The following is an 18,701-nucleotide window of genomic DNA, read 5'->3' on the forward strand; positions in this document are numbered from 1 at the left end:
ACCATGTAGTATATCATGATGCAATTCTTTACATTAACACCACGCACATACTTGTAGTCACAATTTTTTAGTGGGTCTGCACTAGTATGAAATATGATCTATGGCAAGAAATACGCATATCTATAAAACCATTAAAGTGGGAGCACTGGGGGTAATGCCAAGTGTCTGCCACACACTTTGCAGAACAGAACACACACACACACACACACATTCACACCCAGCATATATGAACACAGGCTCCCATCATAAAGGGCTGAGGGGACTGTGTTGCCCCCAGGCATCCATTTAGGGACAGATTGCCTGTCATGGAATACGTATGGCATATTCAAATAAGCACTGCTCACTCATACCACATATCACACTTTAACCAGCCCAGTTGTATTGCTGCGCTAAAACCGCTTCTAGTACAATTCAGTCCTCTGCTATTATCATTTACACAATCTAAAAAAAATAATTAATGAAGACATGTTTTCTGTGTTTGGCTTAAGTGTTGCTACATAAGTACGTCAGATTGCCTCTTGAGATGCCAAACGGACCTCACCTCTTATTGTTTCCACACCAAACTGGTAGTAGATTGTAACAGAGTGTATTTATAGGTACCTCCATCCATCTTTGTATCCCTCCATCACCTTGCCCCCCCCCCTCCCTCCATTCTTTGTAGTTCCTTAATTTATTTATTTTCCTGCTCAGCGAAATTAAGTGTTTGGCCTTAGGTAAGTGATCCATCATATGTAGAGGGCCCAGCCCTAATGATGGCAGTTTTATACACTCAAACACCATTTCTCTTGTTCTCACTTTCCCTCATAGTATATGCATGCACAAGTGAGGCAAATCAGAGCGCAACTCAGCCCCCTCCCCCCTTCACACACGCACGCACACACTTTTTTTGTAACGTCGCTCCTTTCCTCTGCTCTCCTCACAGGTCTGTCTTGCGACCGTTGTGAATTTGGTTTTTGGAACCTGTCCCATGCAGACGGCTGTGTTCCATGTAATTGTGACCCCATGGGTTCCCTCAGCCCATTCTGTGAGCCTGAGGGGGGCCAATGTGAGTGTAAGCCCGGGGTGGGAGGTCAGCGCTGTGATTCATGTGGTCCTGGTTTGACTGGTTTGAGGCTGGAGGGAACATGCACCCCCTGCAACTGCTCAAAAGAAGGAACGCTACCTGGGACGGATTGTGATCCTCACACAGGTCGATGTGTGTGCAAGGCAAGTTAACATGTTTTCATTGTTCATTATTAATTATATCACAAAAAAATCACCATGTTGAGCAATCAAAAAGTCACAGCGGGCCACTGTTCGGCTAAATTAGGTTATTGTTGGAAAAACTTTGACTTTAGGACAAAGAATGTAGTTTTTTTTTCCTTTATATCATTCCCACAGCTATGTCCAGGCTCTCGACTGGTATCTGATCTGCCACAACATGACAAATAGCCTGAAACTGCTTCCCAGTCAGCACGATAGGAGATAAGACTATAAACAGGCTTATCATTGTCTTATGGTTGCCACACATGTTGGCATGTCGCTCCCGTGTTTGCATGAGATTTCATCTTTCTTATGTTTCTCTCCTTTTAGGAACATGTGGAAGGCCATCTTTGTGACACTTGTCGTCATGGTTACCACACCATGGAACGCCGAAATTCCCTGGGCTGTCTGCCGTGTGCGTGTGACATCAACGGCACCGCGCCGGAGGGAGTATGTGATATGCGGACTGGCCAGTGCCCATGCAGGGAGGGGGTCGAGGGCATGCAGTGCACCAACTGTGCCCCCAACTACTTTAACACAAGTTTAGATATCCAAAGTAAGAAATAATAATAATATGGATTGAAAGTGAAAGAGAAATTAATATTGTTTGACTGTCCTATCAGATGGCTCAGTCCAGGATTGTGCTCCTTGCACATGTGACCCAAGAGGAACAGTGGCTGGCTCAGTATGTGATAGCTCGACAGGACAGTGCATGTGCAAGCCAACACGCTATGGGAAAGACTGCAGCACATGCCGACCAGGTGGGTGTGTTCGGCTGCTATGATTTCAAACAAGAATGTAATTTTTTTTTTTCCAGGTTTCTACCTTTCTCCAGATCAGAGTATGTGTGTGGAGTGTGACTGCCATCCCATGGGGGCAGTACAACGCAAGTGTGAAAGCCAAACTGGCCAGTGTATGTGTGCCCATCCCTCGGTGGGAGGGCGGCGTTGTGATCACTGTCAGGAGACCTTCTTTGGTTTCAACCCCGGACTGGGAAGGTACACTAAGAAACACAATATTGATGATTTAGAAAGGTGATGCATGAGTGAAAAGGAACAAAACACTCAACTGCGTACGTGTGAAAGTGCGAGGCGGTTGGCCCGAAAATCACCCACTGCCCTGCCCTAGTGTGGGTAACACCATACGAGTGACCAAGAAACACACACGATACTGTTAGTCACACATGCACACACATACTGACATAGTCCAGTTTTTGTGAAACTCACTTACACAGTCAATCATGACATTTAAGTGTATTCAGTATATAGTAAAAATTCTACAGTATAACAAATTACATGATGTGATATTTAAAGGATTTTCAATTTATTTATATATTTTTTTATGAATACTACAATGTAGTCCCATTAGAAACACCAAATTAGATTTTTCCTTCATCATTTTGAATTGCATTATCAATCTTTAGACAAAATGTTTATCATATGATCAGCTTGTTAAAAAAAAAAAAGTCTGCCCATAAACGGGTGTCATAATCACGCAATATTTTTGTCTATTAACATATCATCCTGTGCAATACTTCTAATTTGTCAGTAAAAAGACGTGCTTTGATCTTCTTGCAAATCTTTTGAATTACGCCCTCCCGCTGTTTGTCCAGATGCCAACCATGTGCTTGTGACCTGGTGGGCAGCGTCAATGGCTCCTGCGATTCAGATTTAGGACTGTGTCAGTGTAAGCTGCTGGTTACTGGGGCCAAATGTGATGCGTGTCAACACGGAGCAAGTCTTTTACGTGCAGAGAACATCTATGGCTGTAGTAAAGGTCTGCTTTCCAAAACAAACACAAAACACACAAGTGCAGATTTCTGATTTTGTTTGACACAGTTCCTGTCTTGTCTATCAAATTTGATCTTGTGCTCTCTTTGTGTCCTTGCAGCCCCATCACAGCAACCTGCCCCTGTAGCTTTTGCTCTCAGCTTTTCTTCCATTAATCTGACTTGGCATCAGCCTGACTCCCCAAACTCCAACATACTCAACTACACTCTCATAAGAGACGGGCAGCCCGTGCACAGCATACAGCGTCGCTATCCTTTCAGTAAGTGTAAACACACTGGATTCTATATTTCCTATCATTTTGAAAGTCCTCTAACATCCATCCTCATATCATCTTAAGGTGCTGAATCATTCACAGACGTCAACTTGTCTCCTTACACCAACTATTCCTACTGGCTACTTACGGCTAACGTAGCCGGTGAGACAGTTAGCGCCACTTCTTACTACCAAACTTTGGCCGCACCACCTAAATTGGAACAGCTGAATTTCAATCTTGTGGGAAGACCCGGCCCTACCAGCGCCAGCTTTAGCTGGAGCTCTCCACTGAATAACACCGGCCCAGTGGAGAGGTATGGACGTGTCTCAGGAGCTAAAAAGATTTTGTCTCAATAATTTTATCCGTGAGGGAAATTAGAAGAAAAAGTATTGTCACCTAACAACCATATTTTTGTTTGTTGATTTGCCTTCCACAGGTTTGTGTTGTCCTCAACAGAATCATCTAGTGGAGCCAAGCCTGTCATCCACTACACAGGTTTATTGACTGAGGCAGTGGCAAGTGGCCTAAAAGCCTTCACCCAGTACACTGTCACTTTGGAGGTGGGTCAGAAAACGGCTACTTTACAAAAGTGTGCATTTTTATGAGTCTAGCAAGGATTTGTTTCAGCACTAAATGAGATGTTTCCCCTTCTCTTGAAAGGCGTGTTCATCTGGAGGCTGCACTTCCACTTCACCCTTGTCACTGCTGACAGCTGCTGCACCCCCACAAAACCAATCGCCACCCAAGGTCACTGCCATTGGACCTCACACCCTGTTTGCTTCATGGGAGCCACCCGTTCAGCCAAACGGTGAGTCATCGTCAACCAAACTACACAACTGTAAAGTTTCACGACCGCCTCGTGTACTGTTGAATCTATAGCGGTGACACAATCTCTCCATAAACGGACAGACTCTTAAAGTGTCTTTAACCTGAGGCAGAACCCGCTCAGGATGGCCATTGTAAAGCATGGAGATCTTTTTTCATCTTCTCATCTACTTTTAAAATTCACATTAACAACTTTACGCTGTGTAGTCTTGAGGCAATGAAGGTAGAATGAATTTCAAAGCTTGGCAGCACTCCAAAGTAGGTGCTGCACTAAAATGACTCCTAAATGCATACAAATCTAAACAGAAATAAAAAGGGAAAAGTCTTCTGTCACCACTTTCACTTGTTGACATGCTGATTATTCTCATCAAGAACAACTCAACTGTGTTTGTCACTCAATTCTTCCAAGAGCCCCTGCGTTTGCTCCGTTTAACAGGAATACACACAAGCGCAAGTGCCTTTGCTAAATCCAGAGGGCTTTGCGATGGCTCTAAGGCTCAATGTCCTCCAAAGACAGGGGTTTTCACATCATATGTGTCTGTGTCTTTTCTGTCTTTCTCTGTTAATCTTTGTCATATATTACACCAAGTAGCATGCTGCCCTCACCTTTGTATCCGTTGCCATGAGCGCAGTTTATTAAGACTTAACCTTAACCCTTTTAATGGTGTTCTTCTTAACCGGAGTTAAAGACTAGTCTGGTTGGGGAGGGGCATTGAAAGCACCCTCGCTACAACACTCTGTTCAGTTTATTTGTACAAAAAGCAGTAGCTAGGCTTGTCTTCATTCTAATCTAGCTCTGTCATTTTCCTACTGCAAAAATTCTATTGGAGTTGGTGAGATCGGACAAGCGAGTGATTCCCCTTTGAATACAAAGCTGGCCTTGTCAGGACAGGCCTTCACTATTGACTCTCTATGATAGCCTTACAGCATCAGCATTTGTTAAAAAAAAAAAAGATGTGATTTCATTTTGCTGCCACCAGTAGAAAAGAGTAGTAAGCATGCTTTGTGTTTCCATTCATTCTATAAAGTCTTTATGTATTAAATTGGAAGCAGAGGTAGGAAAAATTGGGCCTATCCCCAAAGTGCAATGGCAATAGAGTACAGAGTATTTGGAAAGAGTTGTTGGAGTCTTATTGTGCTGAGATCGATAATCTAGCAGTTTTGTCACGTGTCAGTGAGTGTTGTCGGTGTAAGAGATACCAGCACATAGCGAAAGGGGGGTGGGAGAAAAAAAATCATTCTGTCAGGGATGGTTAAGTATTCAGCAATAAAGTGTCTAGACAGGTTCAGGGTGCGGTGCAGTTATCCACAGCCTGCTTTTGAAGAGAAATAAAGTTCACGTTCATGCAACGTTACTCCCAACATGCTCCCTACCTACCTCACATCTGGCCCGCAGTGTTAAAAGCTTGTTACAGGTTCAAGTCAGAGCCCGATGATGCAAAGCATTTTTTTTTTATATTGCATACTACAACATTGAATCAATCAATAATGATGGCGGCATTTTAATCTACTCCACATAACCTTTTTAACTGCTTCTCTACAGGAGTTATCACAAGGTACGAGCTGTTTTTACGGGGGCCGACGGAGTCTCACAGCCTGTCAACTCTGACTGGTGAAAAGAGAATCTTTGTCAGCACCGGGTGGCTGGATCCGAGCGCCCCGTTCCAAGCGCAGCTCGTCAACGGGAGCAGAGCTTTGCCCCCTGAGAGTAGCACGGTTGTGGCCGGCCTGCAGGCCTTCTCCACCTATCAGATGAGAGTCGCTAGCGTCAATATGGCAGGAAGTGTCACGTCAGGGTGGAGCACCGCACGCACAACGGAGGGAGGTTTGTACGCCATTTCTGGCCCTGTTCACTCGTTTTCATTTATAAATTGTAAAATTGTACTATAAAAAGAAGAGAAGTCACATGGTTGATGTATTATTAATGTAAATTATTGTATGTGTATATTTTGAATATTTACCATTAATACGTATCCATTGGACTCATTTAATGCACATTATTTTCCTTTTTTCCACCCACACAAGCTCAGAACTTTGCTGATAAGGTAACCTCAGTATCATTCAAGTCTTAAAATGACCAGAACAGATTTTTTTTTCAACAATAAAAATCAATCAAGTATTAGAATTACAATTACGAAAACGTTTTATATGTTTAAAAAGAAACTTGTAATTTCAAGAGAAATAAAATGATAAACTCCTAATAAGAGATTTAAAAAATAATAAATTTCTTTTGAAGTAACACTGTGACTGTGTAATTGTTTTTAAATCTTATTCCGTTCTTATTCTCTTCTTTTTTTATTTCTATGCTTTATAATATTGAAAATAAAAACATGTTTGAGGGATAAAATTGCAGTGTAGCTCATCATCTAACATTCAGCAATTATCTATATTTGGCTGTGGCAGCATTTTCTCATTCACTACACTTGTAATGAAACGGAACGTGGTGTGTAAAAGCTCACCGGTAAAAATGACCCGCTTCAAACAGACGCAATAAAATCCGATTTTTATTTAAAAATAACACAACAGACTGTTAGACATAATGTGAGTGAGAACGAGGGAAATGAGGGAAGAAATGAAAAATATGTCCGTGTGTGTGCGTGGGGGGTTCAATGTGTGCTTTCTTAGGGGGGTACTCATTAAGGTATTTGAATTTCAAAGAGATGATATGGCTCATTAAGACTAAATGATTGCCCCCCAACATCACTCTGGGTAAAACGCATACGATAACATCATTTAAATGTGCCGTGTGTGTCACTGAATCTGTGCGCACATGTATACATGCTAGGCTATATTCCAAAACCGCTTTGTGGCTGACTCTGCTATCAGTCAGATCAACAATCTAAAGCCACTTATGTGTTTAGTTCCAGAGTTGATGGCTCCTCCGGATGTGACTGCGCTCTCTTCCACCAGTCTTAAAGTCACATGGAATACTTCTGAAGGTTATGGGGTCATTGCCAGAGGGCAGGTGATAGAATATCATGTCAATATGCTGACGGAACAGACCAACAACACTTATGCTCCTCCAGTTGTCACCCAGGTTAGTATTTCTATTCACTTTTATGTAAAGGTCTCTTGAAATAAATAATGAAAGTCTTTTTTTTTTCTTTTTCCTTGAAGGTCCTGCAGCGGTTTGGAGCCTCTGCCCAGCCCTTGTACATAGCAAAAGGATTGAAGCCTTACCATGTGTACAACTTTACTGTGACACTCTGCACAAAGAAAGGCTGCATTACTAGTCTTGCGAGATCTGGACGGACACATCCAGCAGGTAACACCTAATGTGTGCTTACGTGTGCTGTTTTGTATTTCAGCAATATATTTGGCACTGAGTAGATAATTATTTATTACAGTCATACTCATTATATTAGGTTGAATGGAATATGCAAAATATGTGACGTTCACCTAACGCCAGCTGAGGAAACACAGTCAGTCCAAGTGGTAGGCAGATGTATTGCACACTCAAGCTTAAAATACACCTTAAAAATACATTTGCATTCATGTTCCTTTTCAACTTTATTTTGCCATATTCACAAACTCCATTTGTCATTTCTGTCTTTTAAAAAAATGGAACACAGCTGCAGAGAAACATGAATCAATCTTCATGAGAGTGTGTGCATTTATGTGTTTTATTTTTTTTTGTACTGTTGATCCTACCGCATACTTTTCCATCTGTTCACTCTGGATAGTACTACTTTTACTCCTCATTATATTTTTTGTTGTTGTGTTGTTTATCGTTTTGGGTGAGTAGACAGTGAGTGGATGGTCGAGGCGGACAAAAACAAGCTTTCGTCTATAAATAGTAGCTCGGGGAGTTCAGCCTTTGAATGTAGTCTTAACAGCTACATCTGTCGACATAGCCATGTTTTCAGTCCATTCGATTCTTAAAAAGTCCTTCCTCTGCTTATGATGATGAATGATCCGTCGTATTGTAATCGGTGGACTTTTTAAATGTATTTTTAATGGCTACATCTGTTGACACAGCTCCAATGTTTGTTTTAAGCGATTCCAAAGACTTCTCTTGACTGTAATACAGTACAATACAATATGGCTTATTGTACCCAGTTGACTTTTTGAATGTATTTTTAACAGCCACATCTGTTGCCTCCATTTTGTTTCATTCAACGCCAAAGATGTCCCTTGTTTCAACTCTAAGAAATGATAGCGACATATGCCGTTTGCTAGGGGTTTTTTTTGTTAAAGTTAAAGTCCCAATGATCATCGTCACACACACCTTGTGTGTGTCTAAAACAATTTGCATGACATGCGTTATACTGTGCATCACTTTATTCTTGGTAGTTTAAAACTGCAATCATGAGGTTCCTCCACAAATGTCAATATTTAGATTATTCCAATATTAGTTGTGTTTTTTTTCCCTATAAAAGGTACATACAACTTCTCAGTATTGTTTTAAATAGAGTGAGTATAAAAAGTCTACACACCCTGTTCAAATGCTATGTTTTTGCAATATAAAAAAATTGAAATCACCATATATTGTCTTCAACTTTGGTTGAAATACAGATTTGTAATGTTGCACGCTCTGGGCATTTCGTTTCAAATGGAAACCTCTTGCATGTTTGGTTCAAAATCTCTTTTAATCATGTTAACATAATCAAATGCAACATAATGTTGTGTACTAAAGGAAACTATGGAGAAATTCCACAAAACGCATTAAGTGGTACATTAAGCGCAACTGCTAGTAAGGTGCACTTGAGTGTGTTACTGATGCACTAATAAATCTAGCATACATACGAGCGGGCCATTAGAGGCTGCTACCATCTGTTGTAAGTGAGCAGGCAGCATCTGCAAAACCAGCGGACCTACAAGTAAGCACATGACCAAACATTAGCGTGCACGCTGAGACAGATGCAAACTGTCCATATGTGTTGAAGCATTTGCAATTGTTTCCATGTGCGCGTCTCTCTGGTAACTTATCGATCACGATGTAAAGTGAGTGGCTAATCAGGGGCTGATGGTGATGTTTTATGTATTCTACAGCCATAAAGACTTGTTCTACAAGACACACACACAGAGACTCGCACACATACACACTCACACTGTAGCACCACTCAACAGAACAGGGACTTTATTGATTTCCGCATAATTGGCCTAAGGCCCTTCTTGAGGGGAGAAATATGCATGGTAAGCGATGACCATGTCAATAAGTTGCATGCTTGTGTGTGTGGTGTAACGGCGCGCTTAAGAGCCTGTTAAGACATGTCACGTGCTGCAAAAACAGAAAAGTCCGACAGGCACTTTGGCTCCAGGGAGCTGCTCCACGATTTGGCTACTTCATTACAATCTCGGCAGCTAAAATTAACCTTTCTGCTGGGCTCCTAACCTTGCCTTTGTAGGAATGTGTGTTTGAGGCCTGTGAGGTAAATGTGTAATTTTGTATTTTAGTTTTATTACAGCGAGTTAAAGCAATACCTGAAAGTGTGTGTGTGTGCAGGAGACAATGTCCCTAATGTCACCATAGCTCAATTTCAATAGACTGGTAAGCTATTGATTGGCAGTAATTTATGGTTTGATGTGCCAAGATGAGAAGCTGTCCACTCCCCTTTTAAGAGCTCTATTAGAAGTCGCAGCGAAGATGGCCGCACGCGTGTGTCACGAAGAGTTAATTTACGCCCACCAAAAACCATTTAGACCATTAGAGGGAGACACACACTCCGAGAAACACAAGAATGGACAGACGCTTAATACACACACATCCGTACACGATTCCGTCACTGGCCCTTTCTGCTCTCCATTCTTAAATATATCACTGCACAACATGGCAGCCGGTCTCGGCGTGATTTATTTAGAATACATATTGAAGCCACAGTTCTGGTAGCACCCGGTGTGTTTCAAAGAGACATTTAATTCAACATCTAAAGGAAGGGAATTAAATTGACCCTCCGCTAAATGAAATTGTGACGTTTGCTAAGACTGTATGTTGAGAAACACTGGAGGTCTGGAGGGAACAAGATCATTGTATACTATAAATAACAATCAGGACACTTTATGTAAATCAATCAACTTTTACTAATACCTACCTAGTTTTTATCAGGCTTATCTGTAGGTATAGCATACTAATAAAAAGTCTTAATATAACGATATAATGAAATTTTCTTACAAAATATATATAATATATATAATTCTGATCGGGCATCTGGGGAACCAATGTGTTTGTGACGTCCAATTAAGGACTTTGACAATTTTTTCAAAACGAGGAAGTACAGTTTACCAGTTTTGATTGAAAGTATATTGATTTATGTATTTGTACCATATCGTTCTGACTATAAAATTTAGCCCTCACGGTGCTAAAGCCAGGAATGAAAATATTCTATATGTTGCGTAATTGGCATTCATATCATAACATGCATTTATTTTTTAACTCAACAGCAGATATTATTTAATCAATTAAATAAGCATGTTTAGTTCTAGCAATTGGAAAGTGAGCATTTTTCCCCCCTTTTGCAGCTCCAACAGGATTGTCTGCACCTCGACTATTCTCAGTCAACGAAAGTACCATTGAGATAGACTGGAATGTCCCAGCTCAACTCAACGGACCACCCCCTATGTACCAGGTATGTAAACAAGTCAATGTCGGTTTTTGCAGATGTGCACCCCAGAATAATCCTGGGAAAGAGTTGTGCATAACAAGAGGGACAATGTGTTTGTCTTTATAACTAGCATGACATTCCAGGTGAGTCTCCAGTGGCTTTCAATCCATCCAGTGCAAACACGCACTTAGTCAACACAAACTTTGGTCGTCGAAGGTCACCATCACAGCAGCCTCATGAAACACATCTTTTTTTCCGATGGCTCAGTCATTCATGAGCCAATTACGACGATTTGAAATGTACGTCTAATAGGCTGGAATGGAGATTGTTTCTCCGGTAGAAGTATTGTTTTGTAGTCATTCAGTCATGCTTTTTTTTCCCAGGTGGAGAGGACAGACGTGTCTCTTTCCAACCCTCAAGGTCCTTTCATCAGAGGCACCAGGTTCTCTGGCAGTGGTTACTACCAGTTTCCTAGTGACACCTTGCCTGTGAACACCGACTTCACTGGTAAGAAGTCACATTCTGATTCATGCAAGAGGGCTGAGTAAACACAACATGGTTCCAGTGACACAATTTGATGTGTTTTAAATCTCAAGCTCTACCAACTAAATTATATTTTCATAATTATATTTTTTTTATTTTATTGTTTTTATTTATGACTAATTACTCTGCATTAACGGAGTCTTCTCGTGACAATTCTTTAGGATGACTTCTGCAGTCATCTTAAAGGACAATTATCTTTCTGTTTACCAGCATCATTAGAGGGTTGAGCTGCTCAGCCAAACATGTTCTGCTTCATCTGAGAACATCAGCCAGTCTGACGCTCATAATTAATGACTGCTGATACTAATCAGTGCGATTTGAGCAACAAAAGCTCTTCTCTGCCATCCGAAGCTTGTTCGTTGCCCCGCTTGTATCGTAACTTCATTGTATGTGTTTCATATTTTTAAAGCAGGAACGGGTATTTGACAAAATGTAAGTAATCGACTTTGAGAAAAATGAGTGATCATTCCAACTTGTCTCAATTGCTTCACGATGCAATAACTCCTCAACTGGTCACAATGGGATTACGATTCAGTTCGATGTGGTACAGCTGTCGCAACATGTAGAAGCTACTCAAAGCCCAAACTAGCCAAGTTGATTAAATTAAAAACAAATACAAATCATCAGCAACATCAAAATCATTGACATATATTTGGTGTACATCTCTCATAAAAGACAATTGAATACGTATCTCGATACCTGATGTGTGATACGATTCAAGGATGGACGGATACCCCGTCATTGGCCTTCGGCCTTTTTCTAGTGAACACTCAAGGCCATGTTATTTTTTTATTTTGTCCCACCCATGCATCTTGATCACAAAGAAAACTTGTTCTCTCTGAGTGGAATCTTTTCTTCTACTCCAATCTTCTTCTTCATAAAAGGTAATGGATCAGACAATCACTTTCAGACCGGATCTATTGTAGACCATCAATGTGTCAGCAGTCCTCAAACCATCACCCTCTTCCAACCATCAATACTAATAGCATCATCTACAGACAATTATTCCCATCGAAGCGCACGGAACAGCGAACAAATCAAAGCCAAATTGGATTATGAATGTAATGCAGTGTAATGCCCCCTCGAGAGTCAATTGATCACAGAGGAGAGAGTCGTCAATCGTTGATGCCTTGCGGAAACCAAGCAACTTTGTGCTCCGACAATTGTCACATTTGGTTCCGTTATACTGGATCGTTTTTTTAATGCTTCTACATACAAAATTCACGTCTCATTTGGTAGGCACCTTGGAGCTATTATTAATATTATTGAATCAGCAATATTTTTTTCTTATATTATTCATAGTCTCTGATCGCCTTTCCAAATCTGTCAATTACAGGTACATTTACAAGGATGCTAAATCTTTGTTGAAAAATATTAAGTATCCACTCTTTACATCTGTACGCCCATGTCTGACCTTTGACCTTGTCTTATGGCCTCCAAATGATTATTTTTGTTCAAAGTAGGTTGCTTTTATTGTGATTGGACAGCACACTTCCATAAAAAAAAAATTTTTTCAATTGTGATTAACGACATCTCTTAATCCCGAACGAATCCGGGGTACTTAAGGTTACTATGTACCACACTGAATCTTACTTTAGCTAAAAGAGGATTATAAGTATATGCAATTAGTGCACTGATATGAATACCCACTAAGTGCTTGTTTCCATAAATGCATGTTAGTCCATTCATCTTTTCTATGATGCGTCTCTACATAAAATTCCCATGATGTGACTTCCGACTTTTATCGTTGAAGGAATATGTGTGGAATACATTACACTGAAAGAAATAATGGATTTAAATGGACACCGGCTCTAAAACAGATTATGCAGTTCTCTCTCCTCATTTGTATTTCTTTGGTATTGGAGCCTGAAAGGGGCTGATTTTAATGCATCCTCATATTTCAACTAATCCAGATGTATTTCTTCAGCCTTCATTAAATGAAGAGAAATGAAACATCACAAACAGTGGTTAGGCCCGCCCCCCAAAAAAGAACGAGTGGATGCTGGAACAAATAGACTTGGCTCGTTTCCAGTCACGTTTAATTCAGTACGTTCTTGCAGCACCACTGGAGTGACTGAGCAGGAAAGAGGGAAATGTTAAATGATACAAATTATTTTTCCCTAATTAATATGATTGATTGCCAGGCATTGATGTTGAGAGGAGAGGGGAGAAATGTGTGAAAGGAAAGTTTGCACAGACATCATTAGTTTTTCCCCATTTAAAGATTAATCAGAAGAGGCTGGGCTCTTTAATTCTGTCATTTGTATATTTAATGGGCTGCAGCAGAATCTATGGGTGTAATTAGCTAGCTGCCGCGCTCTCATTAATACGCCAAGCTCTGATTAATGCCAGCAGAGAGCTAACATGACTGGAGTTATTCAGGTTATGTTGGCTAGATGATTACACACAACCTCGTCCGTTTACCGAGACAGAGAGAGCAGAAATATTTAACAACACGGGCAACAATAGGACCAACTCAATAACTGAATCGAAAGAGTTCGACATATTAAAATCTAAGGTTGATCATGAAATATTAGGGAAATATTGTGATGATCTCTATTAAAAAAAAAAAAATCTTTTTTGGGGTTCATTTTGTAATGTGTGAACACAGTCACTGAATCAGAATCACTATTTTTACAATACACAAAAAAACGTATGTCCGGTATGGTTTGGTGTGATGCACTTTTGCTTTACATGGATTTTTAATTGCGACCAAAGGAAGTGAATTATATGTGGTAGATAAATGGTAAAATGCTAAATCTAGTGCACTTAAATACCGTCCTAAGTGCTTTGCAAATCAAAATGGGGGTTCAGTGTCTTGCCCAAGGACACCTGAACAGCGGACAGTCAACTTGTGACCCTTCGGTGACTGAATGCCATCCTCTACCAAATGAGGCACACACAAAAGTGTGAAAGCACCCTTAAACGCAGCGCTCCCAGATACTTTTGACGAGACTCTGATAAGTCTTTTCCAATTAGCTGAATCCTTGTCCAAAACGCTTCAGCTGATTTGTGTGTGCGTGCGTTTGTGTGTGTCGCGCCTGTCATGATGCGTGCTCAGGTCTGTTTGTTGATGGCTCCAAAGTGGTTGTCAGTGTGAAGTAGCACAAGTCCTGGGGGGGAATCCCAGGGAAGTAATGCTGAGCACGAGCAGAGTGTTACTTAGCCGCTGTACACTTGGACCTTCCTGAGCATGTGTTGACAGTCTGTCCCTCCCAAGCAGATAAACACAATCAGTTGAAAACGTAAAAAAAAAAAAAAAATGATTTATTGTTATGACAAAAGCCAATAAAGGATGATATTTAATTTGAGTGAGGGCAAATTGGTTTGTTTATTATTTGTAATAATAATACTCTGTCAATATCTCTGCAAAGGAAGTTTTTGTTGGCAAGGTTGTGCAAAGACCACTGATTTCCTTAGCACAATGTGAAAGACTGTGGGGGCGGAACAAGGAACTACCCAATTTCCTCACTAAATATTTTGGGGCTATACATTACCATGCATTTATCTTACAGAGGTCTATTGATTGTCCTATTAATCTGGAAGAAAGAGAAAGTTTTCCAACAAGTAGTGCAGTGGACGCAGCCCGTATTGTAGTTCATTTATATAAGCATTTTTAAGGTGGGATGGGGTAGTGGGGCTATCCTCGATTAGTTGCAAGAGAAAATAGTAGATTTTCACGTTAAGTGACATTGCAAAAATAAAGTTGGAAAATTATATATTCTGTATTAGTGTCACTTTAATTCAGACAACAACTATCTTTACATACAGGTACTATATAGTACATTGATAAAAAATGAAATGCAAATAATGGAAAAATATATCAATATACTGTACGTATATATGGAAGACGGAGTGAGTAATGCCAAAGAGGTCAAGAAGAAAAGGGGGAAGGTTAAAAGCAAGGGGAAGAGATCAGGAGAGTGTCAGCCAAGAGAAGGTTAAAGGGGGCTAATGTAATGTCAGATATCTGTCATGACTTCACTCTTCTTTGCACTGACAAGGTCAGCAATGTAAATGACATGCTTACTTGATGTACATACACAACGCATGTTTGAATGGAAGGAATTTTTGATTATGTCTTCGATGCATGTTGTGCACTCTATATACCGTACATGTGCTTATAAAACATTCAAGAGAGAAACAAATCAGTCACAGTCAGTAACATTTTTTTTTTTATCTTTAAGTGACGTATTGTGTCATGTAACTGGTTGGTAATTTCATTTTTCAATGTTATAAAACCACACAATGCTGCAGCCTGTGAGAGAATGTTCCTTTTCAGAAAAGTGTTCTAATCTGTCTGGAAATTGTTCATCTGCGCTCATCTTGACTAGTCCATGTAACTGTTTGACTTTGCTGCATGCTAAATGAATCCACTCTTAATTATTTTGCTAAGAGCGGCTCGTGTTGAACCCTGAACATTTTGCATTTAACTCTTGAGCTCTTCCCACACTTGCGTTCCCTACAGAGAGAAACACACACACGTTTGTAGACGCACCCATGAAACTTTGGACCTAGTCGAGGATTAAAATTCAATCTCGGATCTTTTGGTACATGACAGCGCAGCATGCTGGTAGATTCCTGTGTGTGAAGAAGACTTTTTTTGAGTAGGTTTTGGCCATTAGCGTGGAACTGGACATGTACTGGATTCAAAATCACCCAAAATTTTTGTTGGGGTAACAACAAACAGTATTGAGAGAAAACAATTCAGAACAGTTTGGTTCCAAAGCAAACTTGTTGTGTTTCACTTTCTGCGCAAGCACTGTGAAGGAGAGGATGATGATGAAAAGTAATGTGATGCATTTGAGGTGGGGAGGAAAAGCCAAATATCTTAGGAGGATTTTGGTTTCATAGATAAAAGCAAGAGATTACAAGTGAGATCTGTTAAAATAGAGGAATCAAGTCCGTCCTCTGAGGCTCGTCCTCCGAGCTTCGTGTTTTCCCAAAGTATCTTAGTGCTAAGATTATCCTCGACAGTTGGCTTATAGAGAAAATGAAGTCCGCTTAGAGCTTTGGTGTAATTGGGATAACGTGAACTTGATGGAGATGTAACGAGAAATATAAATGAATGTCTTTGTTTCCTTTTATCACAAAACTCTCATTTTACTTTTCTTCAGGTGTTGAATTGAGTTTCAAGACTCACTCTCCAGATGGCTTGCTGCTCTGTGCCCTGTCTCCTGGACATCAGGAAGAATTTCTGGCTATTCAGATTCAAAATGGACGCCCCTACTTTTTGTTTGATCCTCAGGTATGAACATTCCAAATGTTTCACCATTAGTCACATAAGTAATAATAATATTTGTATTGGTGTTCATTTAAGCCAGTTTTTCATCGTTTCAAATCTAATTCTGCTCACTTGACATATTTGCACACCTTTTTTTTTTCTAATTCACCTCCTCTTCAGTCTTCCCCTGTCTCTTTTTGTCTTTTCTTCCCTCGCCTGCTCTCATCTTATAAATGTGATCTGTAGCCCCGCTCATTGCGTTCTGTCAGGGAGATGGAGCGAGAGTGGGGGGGCGAAAAAAACTTTAAAAGTGTGTCAACGTTTGAATTGGACTGCAATTAACTCATTCCCTGCAGTCACCACGCGTGAATACCAATTGCAAGCTAATTAAGCTTTGCACCCTTGCGCGCGCACACACACACACACACACACACACACACACACACACACACACACAGCAGCAGCCTCTCTTCCCTTATCCATCCTTACAGACACATGTAGAGGGGTTGAAGAGTCAATGATTCGGATGATGAAAGCAATGATAGCAGATGATTGCACGTATTTCCATGTGGTGACCATCTAATTAGGCTCTCAAACAAAAAACATGCATACAAGCCCATTCAGTATATGCCATCCTCATCCGTATCCAAATGTCTTAATCAAATTGAACCTTAAGTGTTGGTTATATGCTGCTGCATGATTAAGCGTGTGTGTGTGTTTGCAGCAACTCAGCTGACTCTTTTGTTTCGGGTTAGTTTGGGATAATTAATAACGGGCTAGTCTCACGGTTTATTGGTGTTCCCCTAGATACATCCAGCCTGGCCCATTACTTTTCCCGATTAGCTTGTTGCGCTAGGCTAATGGGATTACTAGTGCACGGTGTGTAATTTAGCATGACGCAGGCAAGTGATATGATTACAAAGGGCCTACATGACAAACATGGCGGACTACAAAATATGAAATGCCTGCTTAGTGTGTTTTGGCTGTCTCCCTCTTTATTTTTTATCGTAAGGAGAAAAAAACTCGTGTATCATCAACACAATTTAGGAAAAGTAATACAGTGTCCTGATAAATGTTGAATAAAATCTGTGCTAAATTTGTCAAGAGATTAACGCAACAGATGGCAATGACTGCTTTGGTGAGCAAAAGAACACTAATTTCAACGTGTTTCATGTTTGCAGGTTTTTTTTCATTGATTTCTTTAGAAGTCTTTTAAAAGATGACTTTTGATGTTCTAAGCTGTTATTTGTTGTCTGTTTTTGATTATGGTACAAACAGTGGATTAAAACTGGGTGTGATTTTTAAACAATTGATCCTTCTGCTTTGTGATTTCACATTCTAATATTTTAGGCCTTAATCTATCAATCACATAGAGCTCGGCCCGTAGCGCAGTTAATTCTCGTAATGACTTACTCAAGGGCACCACCAGTGAGTTGTTTAGCATTTGTTGAGTATTTAATTGGCATGAATTTGGTCCGGTTGTGTGTCCCATTAAAAGAGTGAGGATGAGGCAGAGCACCTTTTGCCCCGCTGTCTTGTTAAGAAGAGCCAGCTAGCATTGCTTGTAAAGATGCCAAAGGCTGATATACTTTGGCATTCATACATTTATTGATCCCATCATTAAATCTTCATCACTGTTTGTGTGGGCCTCTGTGCTGTCACTGACTTTTTGTGAGCATTTACTGATCTGGTGCTCATGTTTTACTACGTTACTTGTCTGGAACTTACTAAAAGCTGATCACAACAATGATGTCAGACTTAATGGAGACATTCGTCTTCAGCCTCACTGGAGTGTGCTTATGGTGATTTTACAGGAACGAGTGCCGTGTACTATTGCCTGGATACACAAGAAATAGAAGACCTTAGATTGGTCCCGTCTGTAGTTTTGATTCACTCAACAATCACCATTTCAATAAAACTCTCGTTTAAGTATTGCTAACTGTATGTCGCTAATGAGCCAAGCAGCTAGCCAACAGCGAGATTCCTGATTGGCTCCTGATTTCTCCAACAAAGTGTCTAAACAATCCTTTTACTTTTCATCTTCTTATTGGATTCCACATTATGTTGTATTTTTTAATGTAGGGCTCAGTCGTGGCTGTGAGCGCACAAGGGGACGGAGAACGCCGCTACAATGATGGAAAATGGCACCACATCATTGCAACAAGGCGAGGGGCCGTGGGAACAATCGTTGTGAACAATCAATACAGAGGTAGCACATTCATACCGACATGTATCGCCTGCTTGCGTGGGTGTGGAAGTGTTAATGCGAGAGTCCACGCATG

The 18,701-nt window shown here is 40.5% G+C and overlaps 1 protein-coding gene across 6 annotated transcripts in view; it reads left to right on the forward strand.

Annotated features, from left to right (window-relative positions):
- ush2a (Usher syndrome 2A (autosomal recessive, mild)) overlaps positions 1-18,701 on the forward strand; it is a 116,673-nt gene that overhangs the window by 23,219 nt on the left and 74,753 nt on the right. For 5 of the 6 annotated variants that reach the window (XM_049719089.2, XM_049719090.1, XM_068650491.1 and 2 more), the window contains exons 1-15: positions 1,577-1,798; positions 1,866-2,003; positions 2,060-2,240; positions 2,855-3,018; positions 3,133-3,291; positions 3,370-3,598; positions 3,722-3,845; positions 3,946-4,093; positions 5,654-5,935; positions 6,972-7,147; positions 7,228-7,375; positions 10,570-10,676; positions 11,036-11,159; positions 16,313-16,443; positions 18,502-18,628. In XM_049719089.2, coding sequence (XP_049575046.1) covers positions 1,624-1,798; positions 1,866-2,003; positions 2,060-2,240; positions 2,855-3,018; positions 3,133-3,291; positions 3,370-3,598; positions 3,722-3,845; positions 3,946-4,093; positions 5,654-5,935; positions 6,972-7,147; positions 7,228-7,375; positions 10,570-10,676; positions 11,036-11,159; positions 16,313-16,443; positions 18,502-18,628 — 2,413 coding nt within the window. In that variant the 5' untranslated portion in view covers positions 1,577-1,623. Of the gene's footprint in view, positions 1-922; positions 1,207-1,572; positions 1,799-1,865; positions 2,004-2,059; positions 2,241-2,854; positions 3,019-3,132; positions 3,292-3,369; positions 3,599-3,721; positions 3,846-3,945; positions 4,094-5,653; positions 5,936-6,971; positions 7,148-7,227; positions 7,376-10,569; positions 10,677-11,035; positions 11,160-16,312; positions 16,444-18,501; positions 18,629-18,701 lie in introns of those variants that run through there. The other variant, XM_049719092.1, reaches the window with a different exon arrangement.

Source organism: Syngnathus scovelli, chromosome 4, assembly GCF_024217435.2.
Source record: "Syngnathus scovelli strain Florida chromosome 4, RoL_Ssco_1.2, whole genome shotgun sequence".
Lineage (NCBI taxonomy): Eukaryota > Metazoa > Chordata > Actinopteri > Syngnathiformes > Syngnathidae > Syngnathus > Syngnathus scovelli.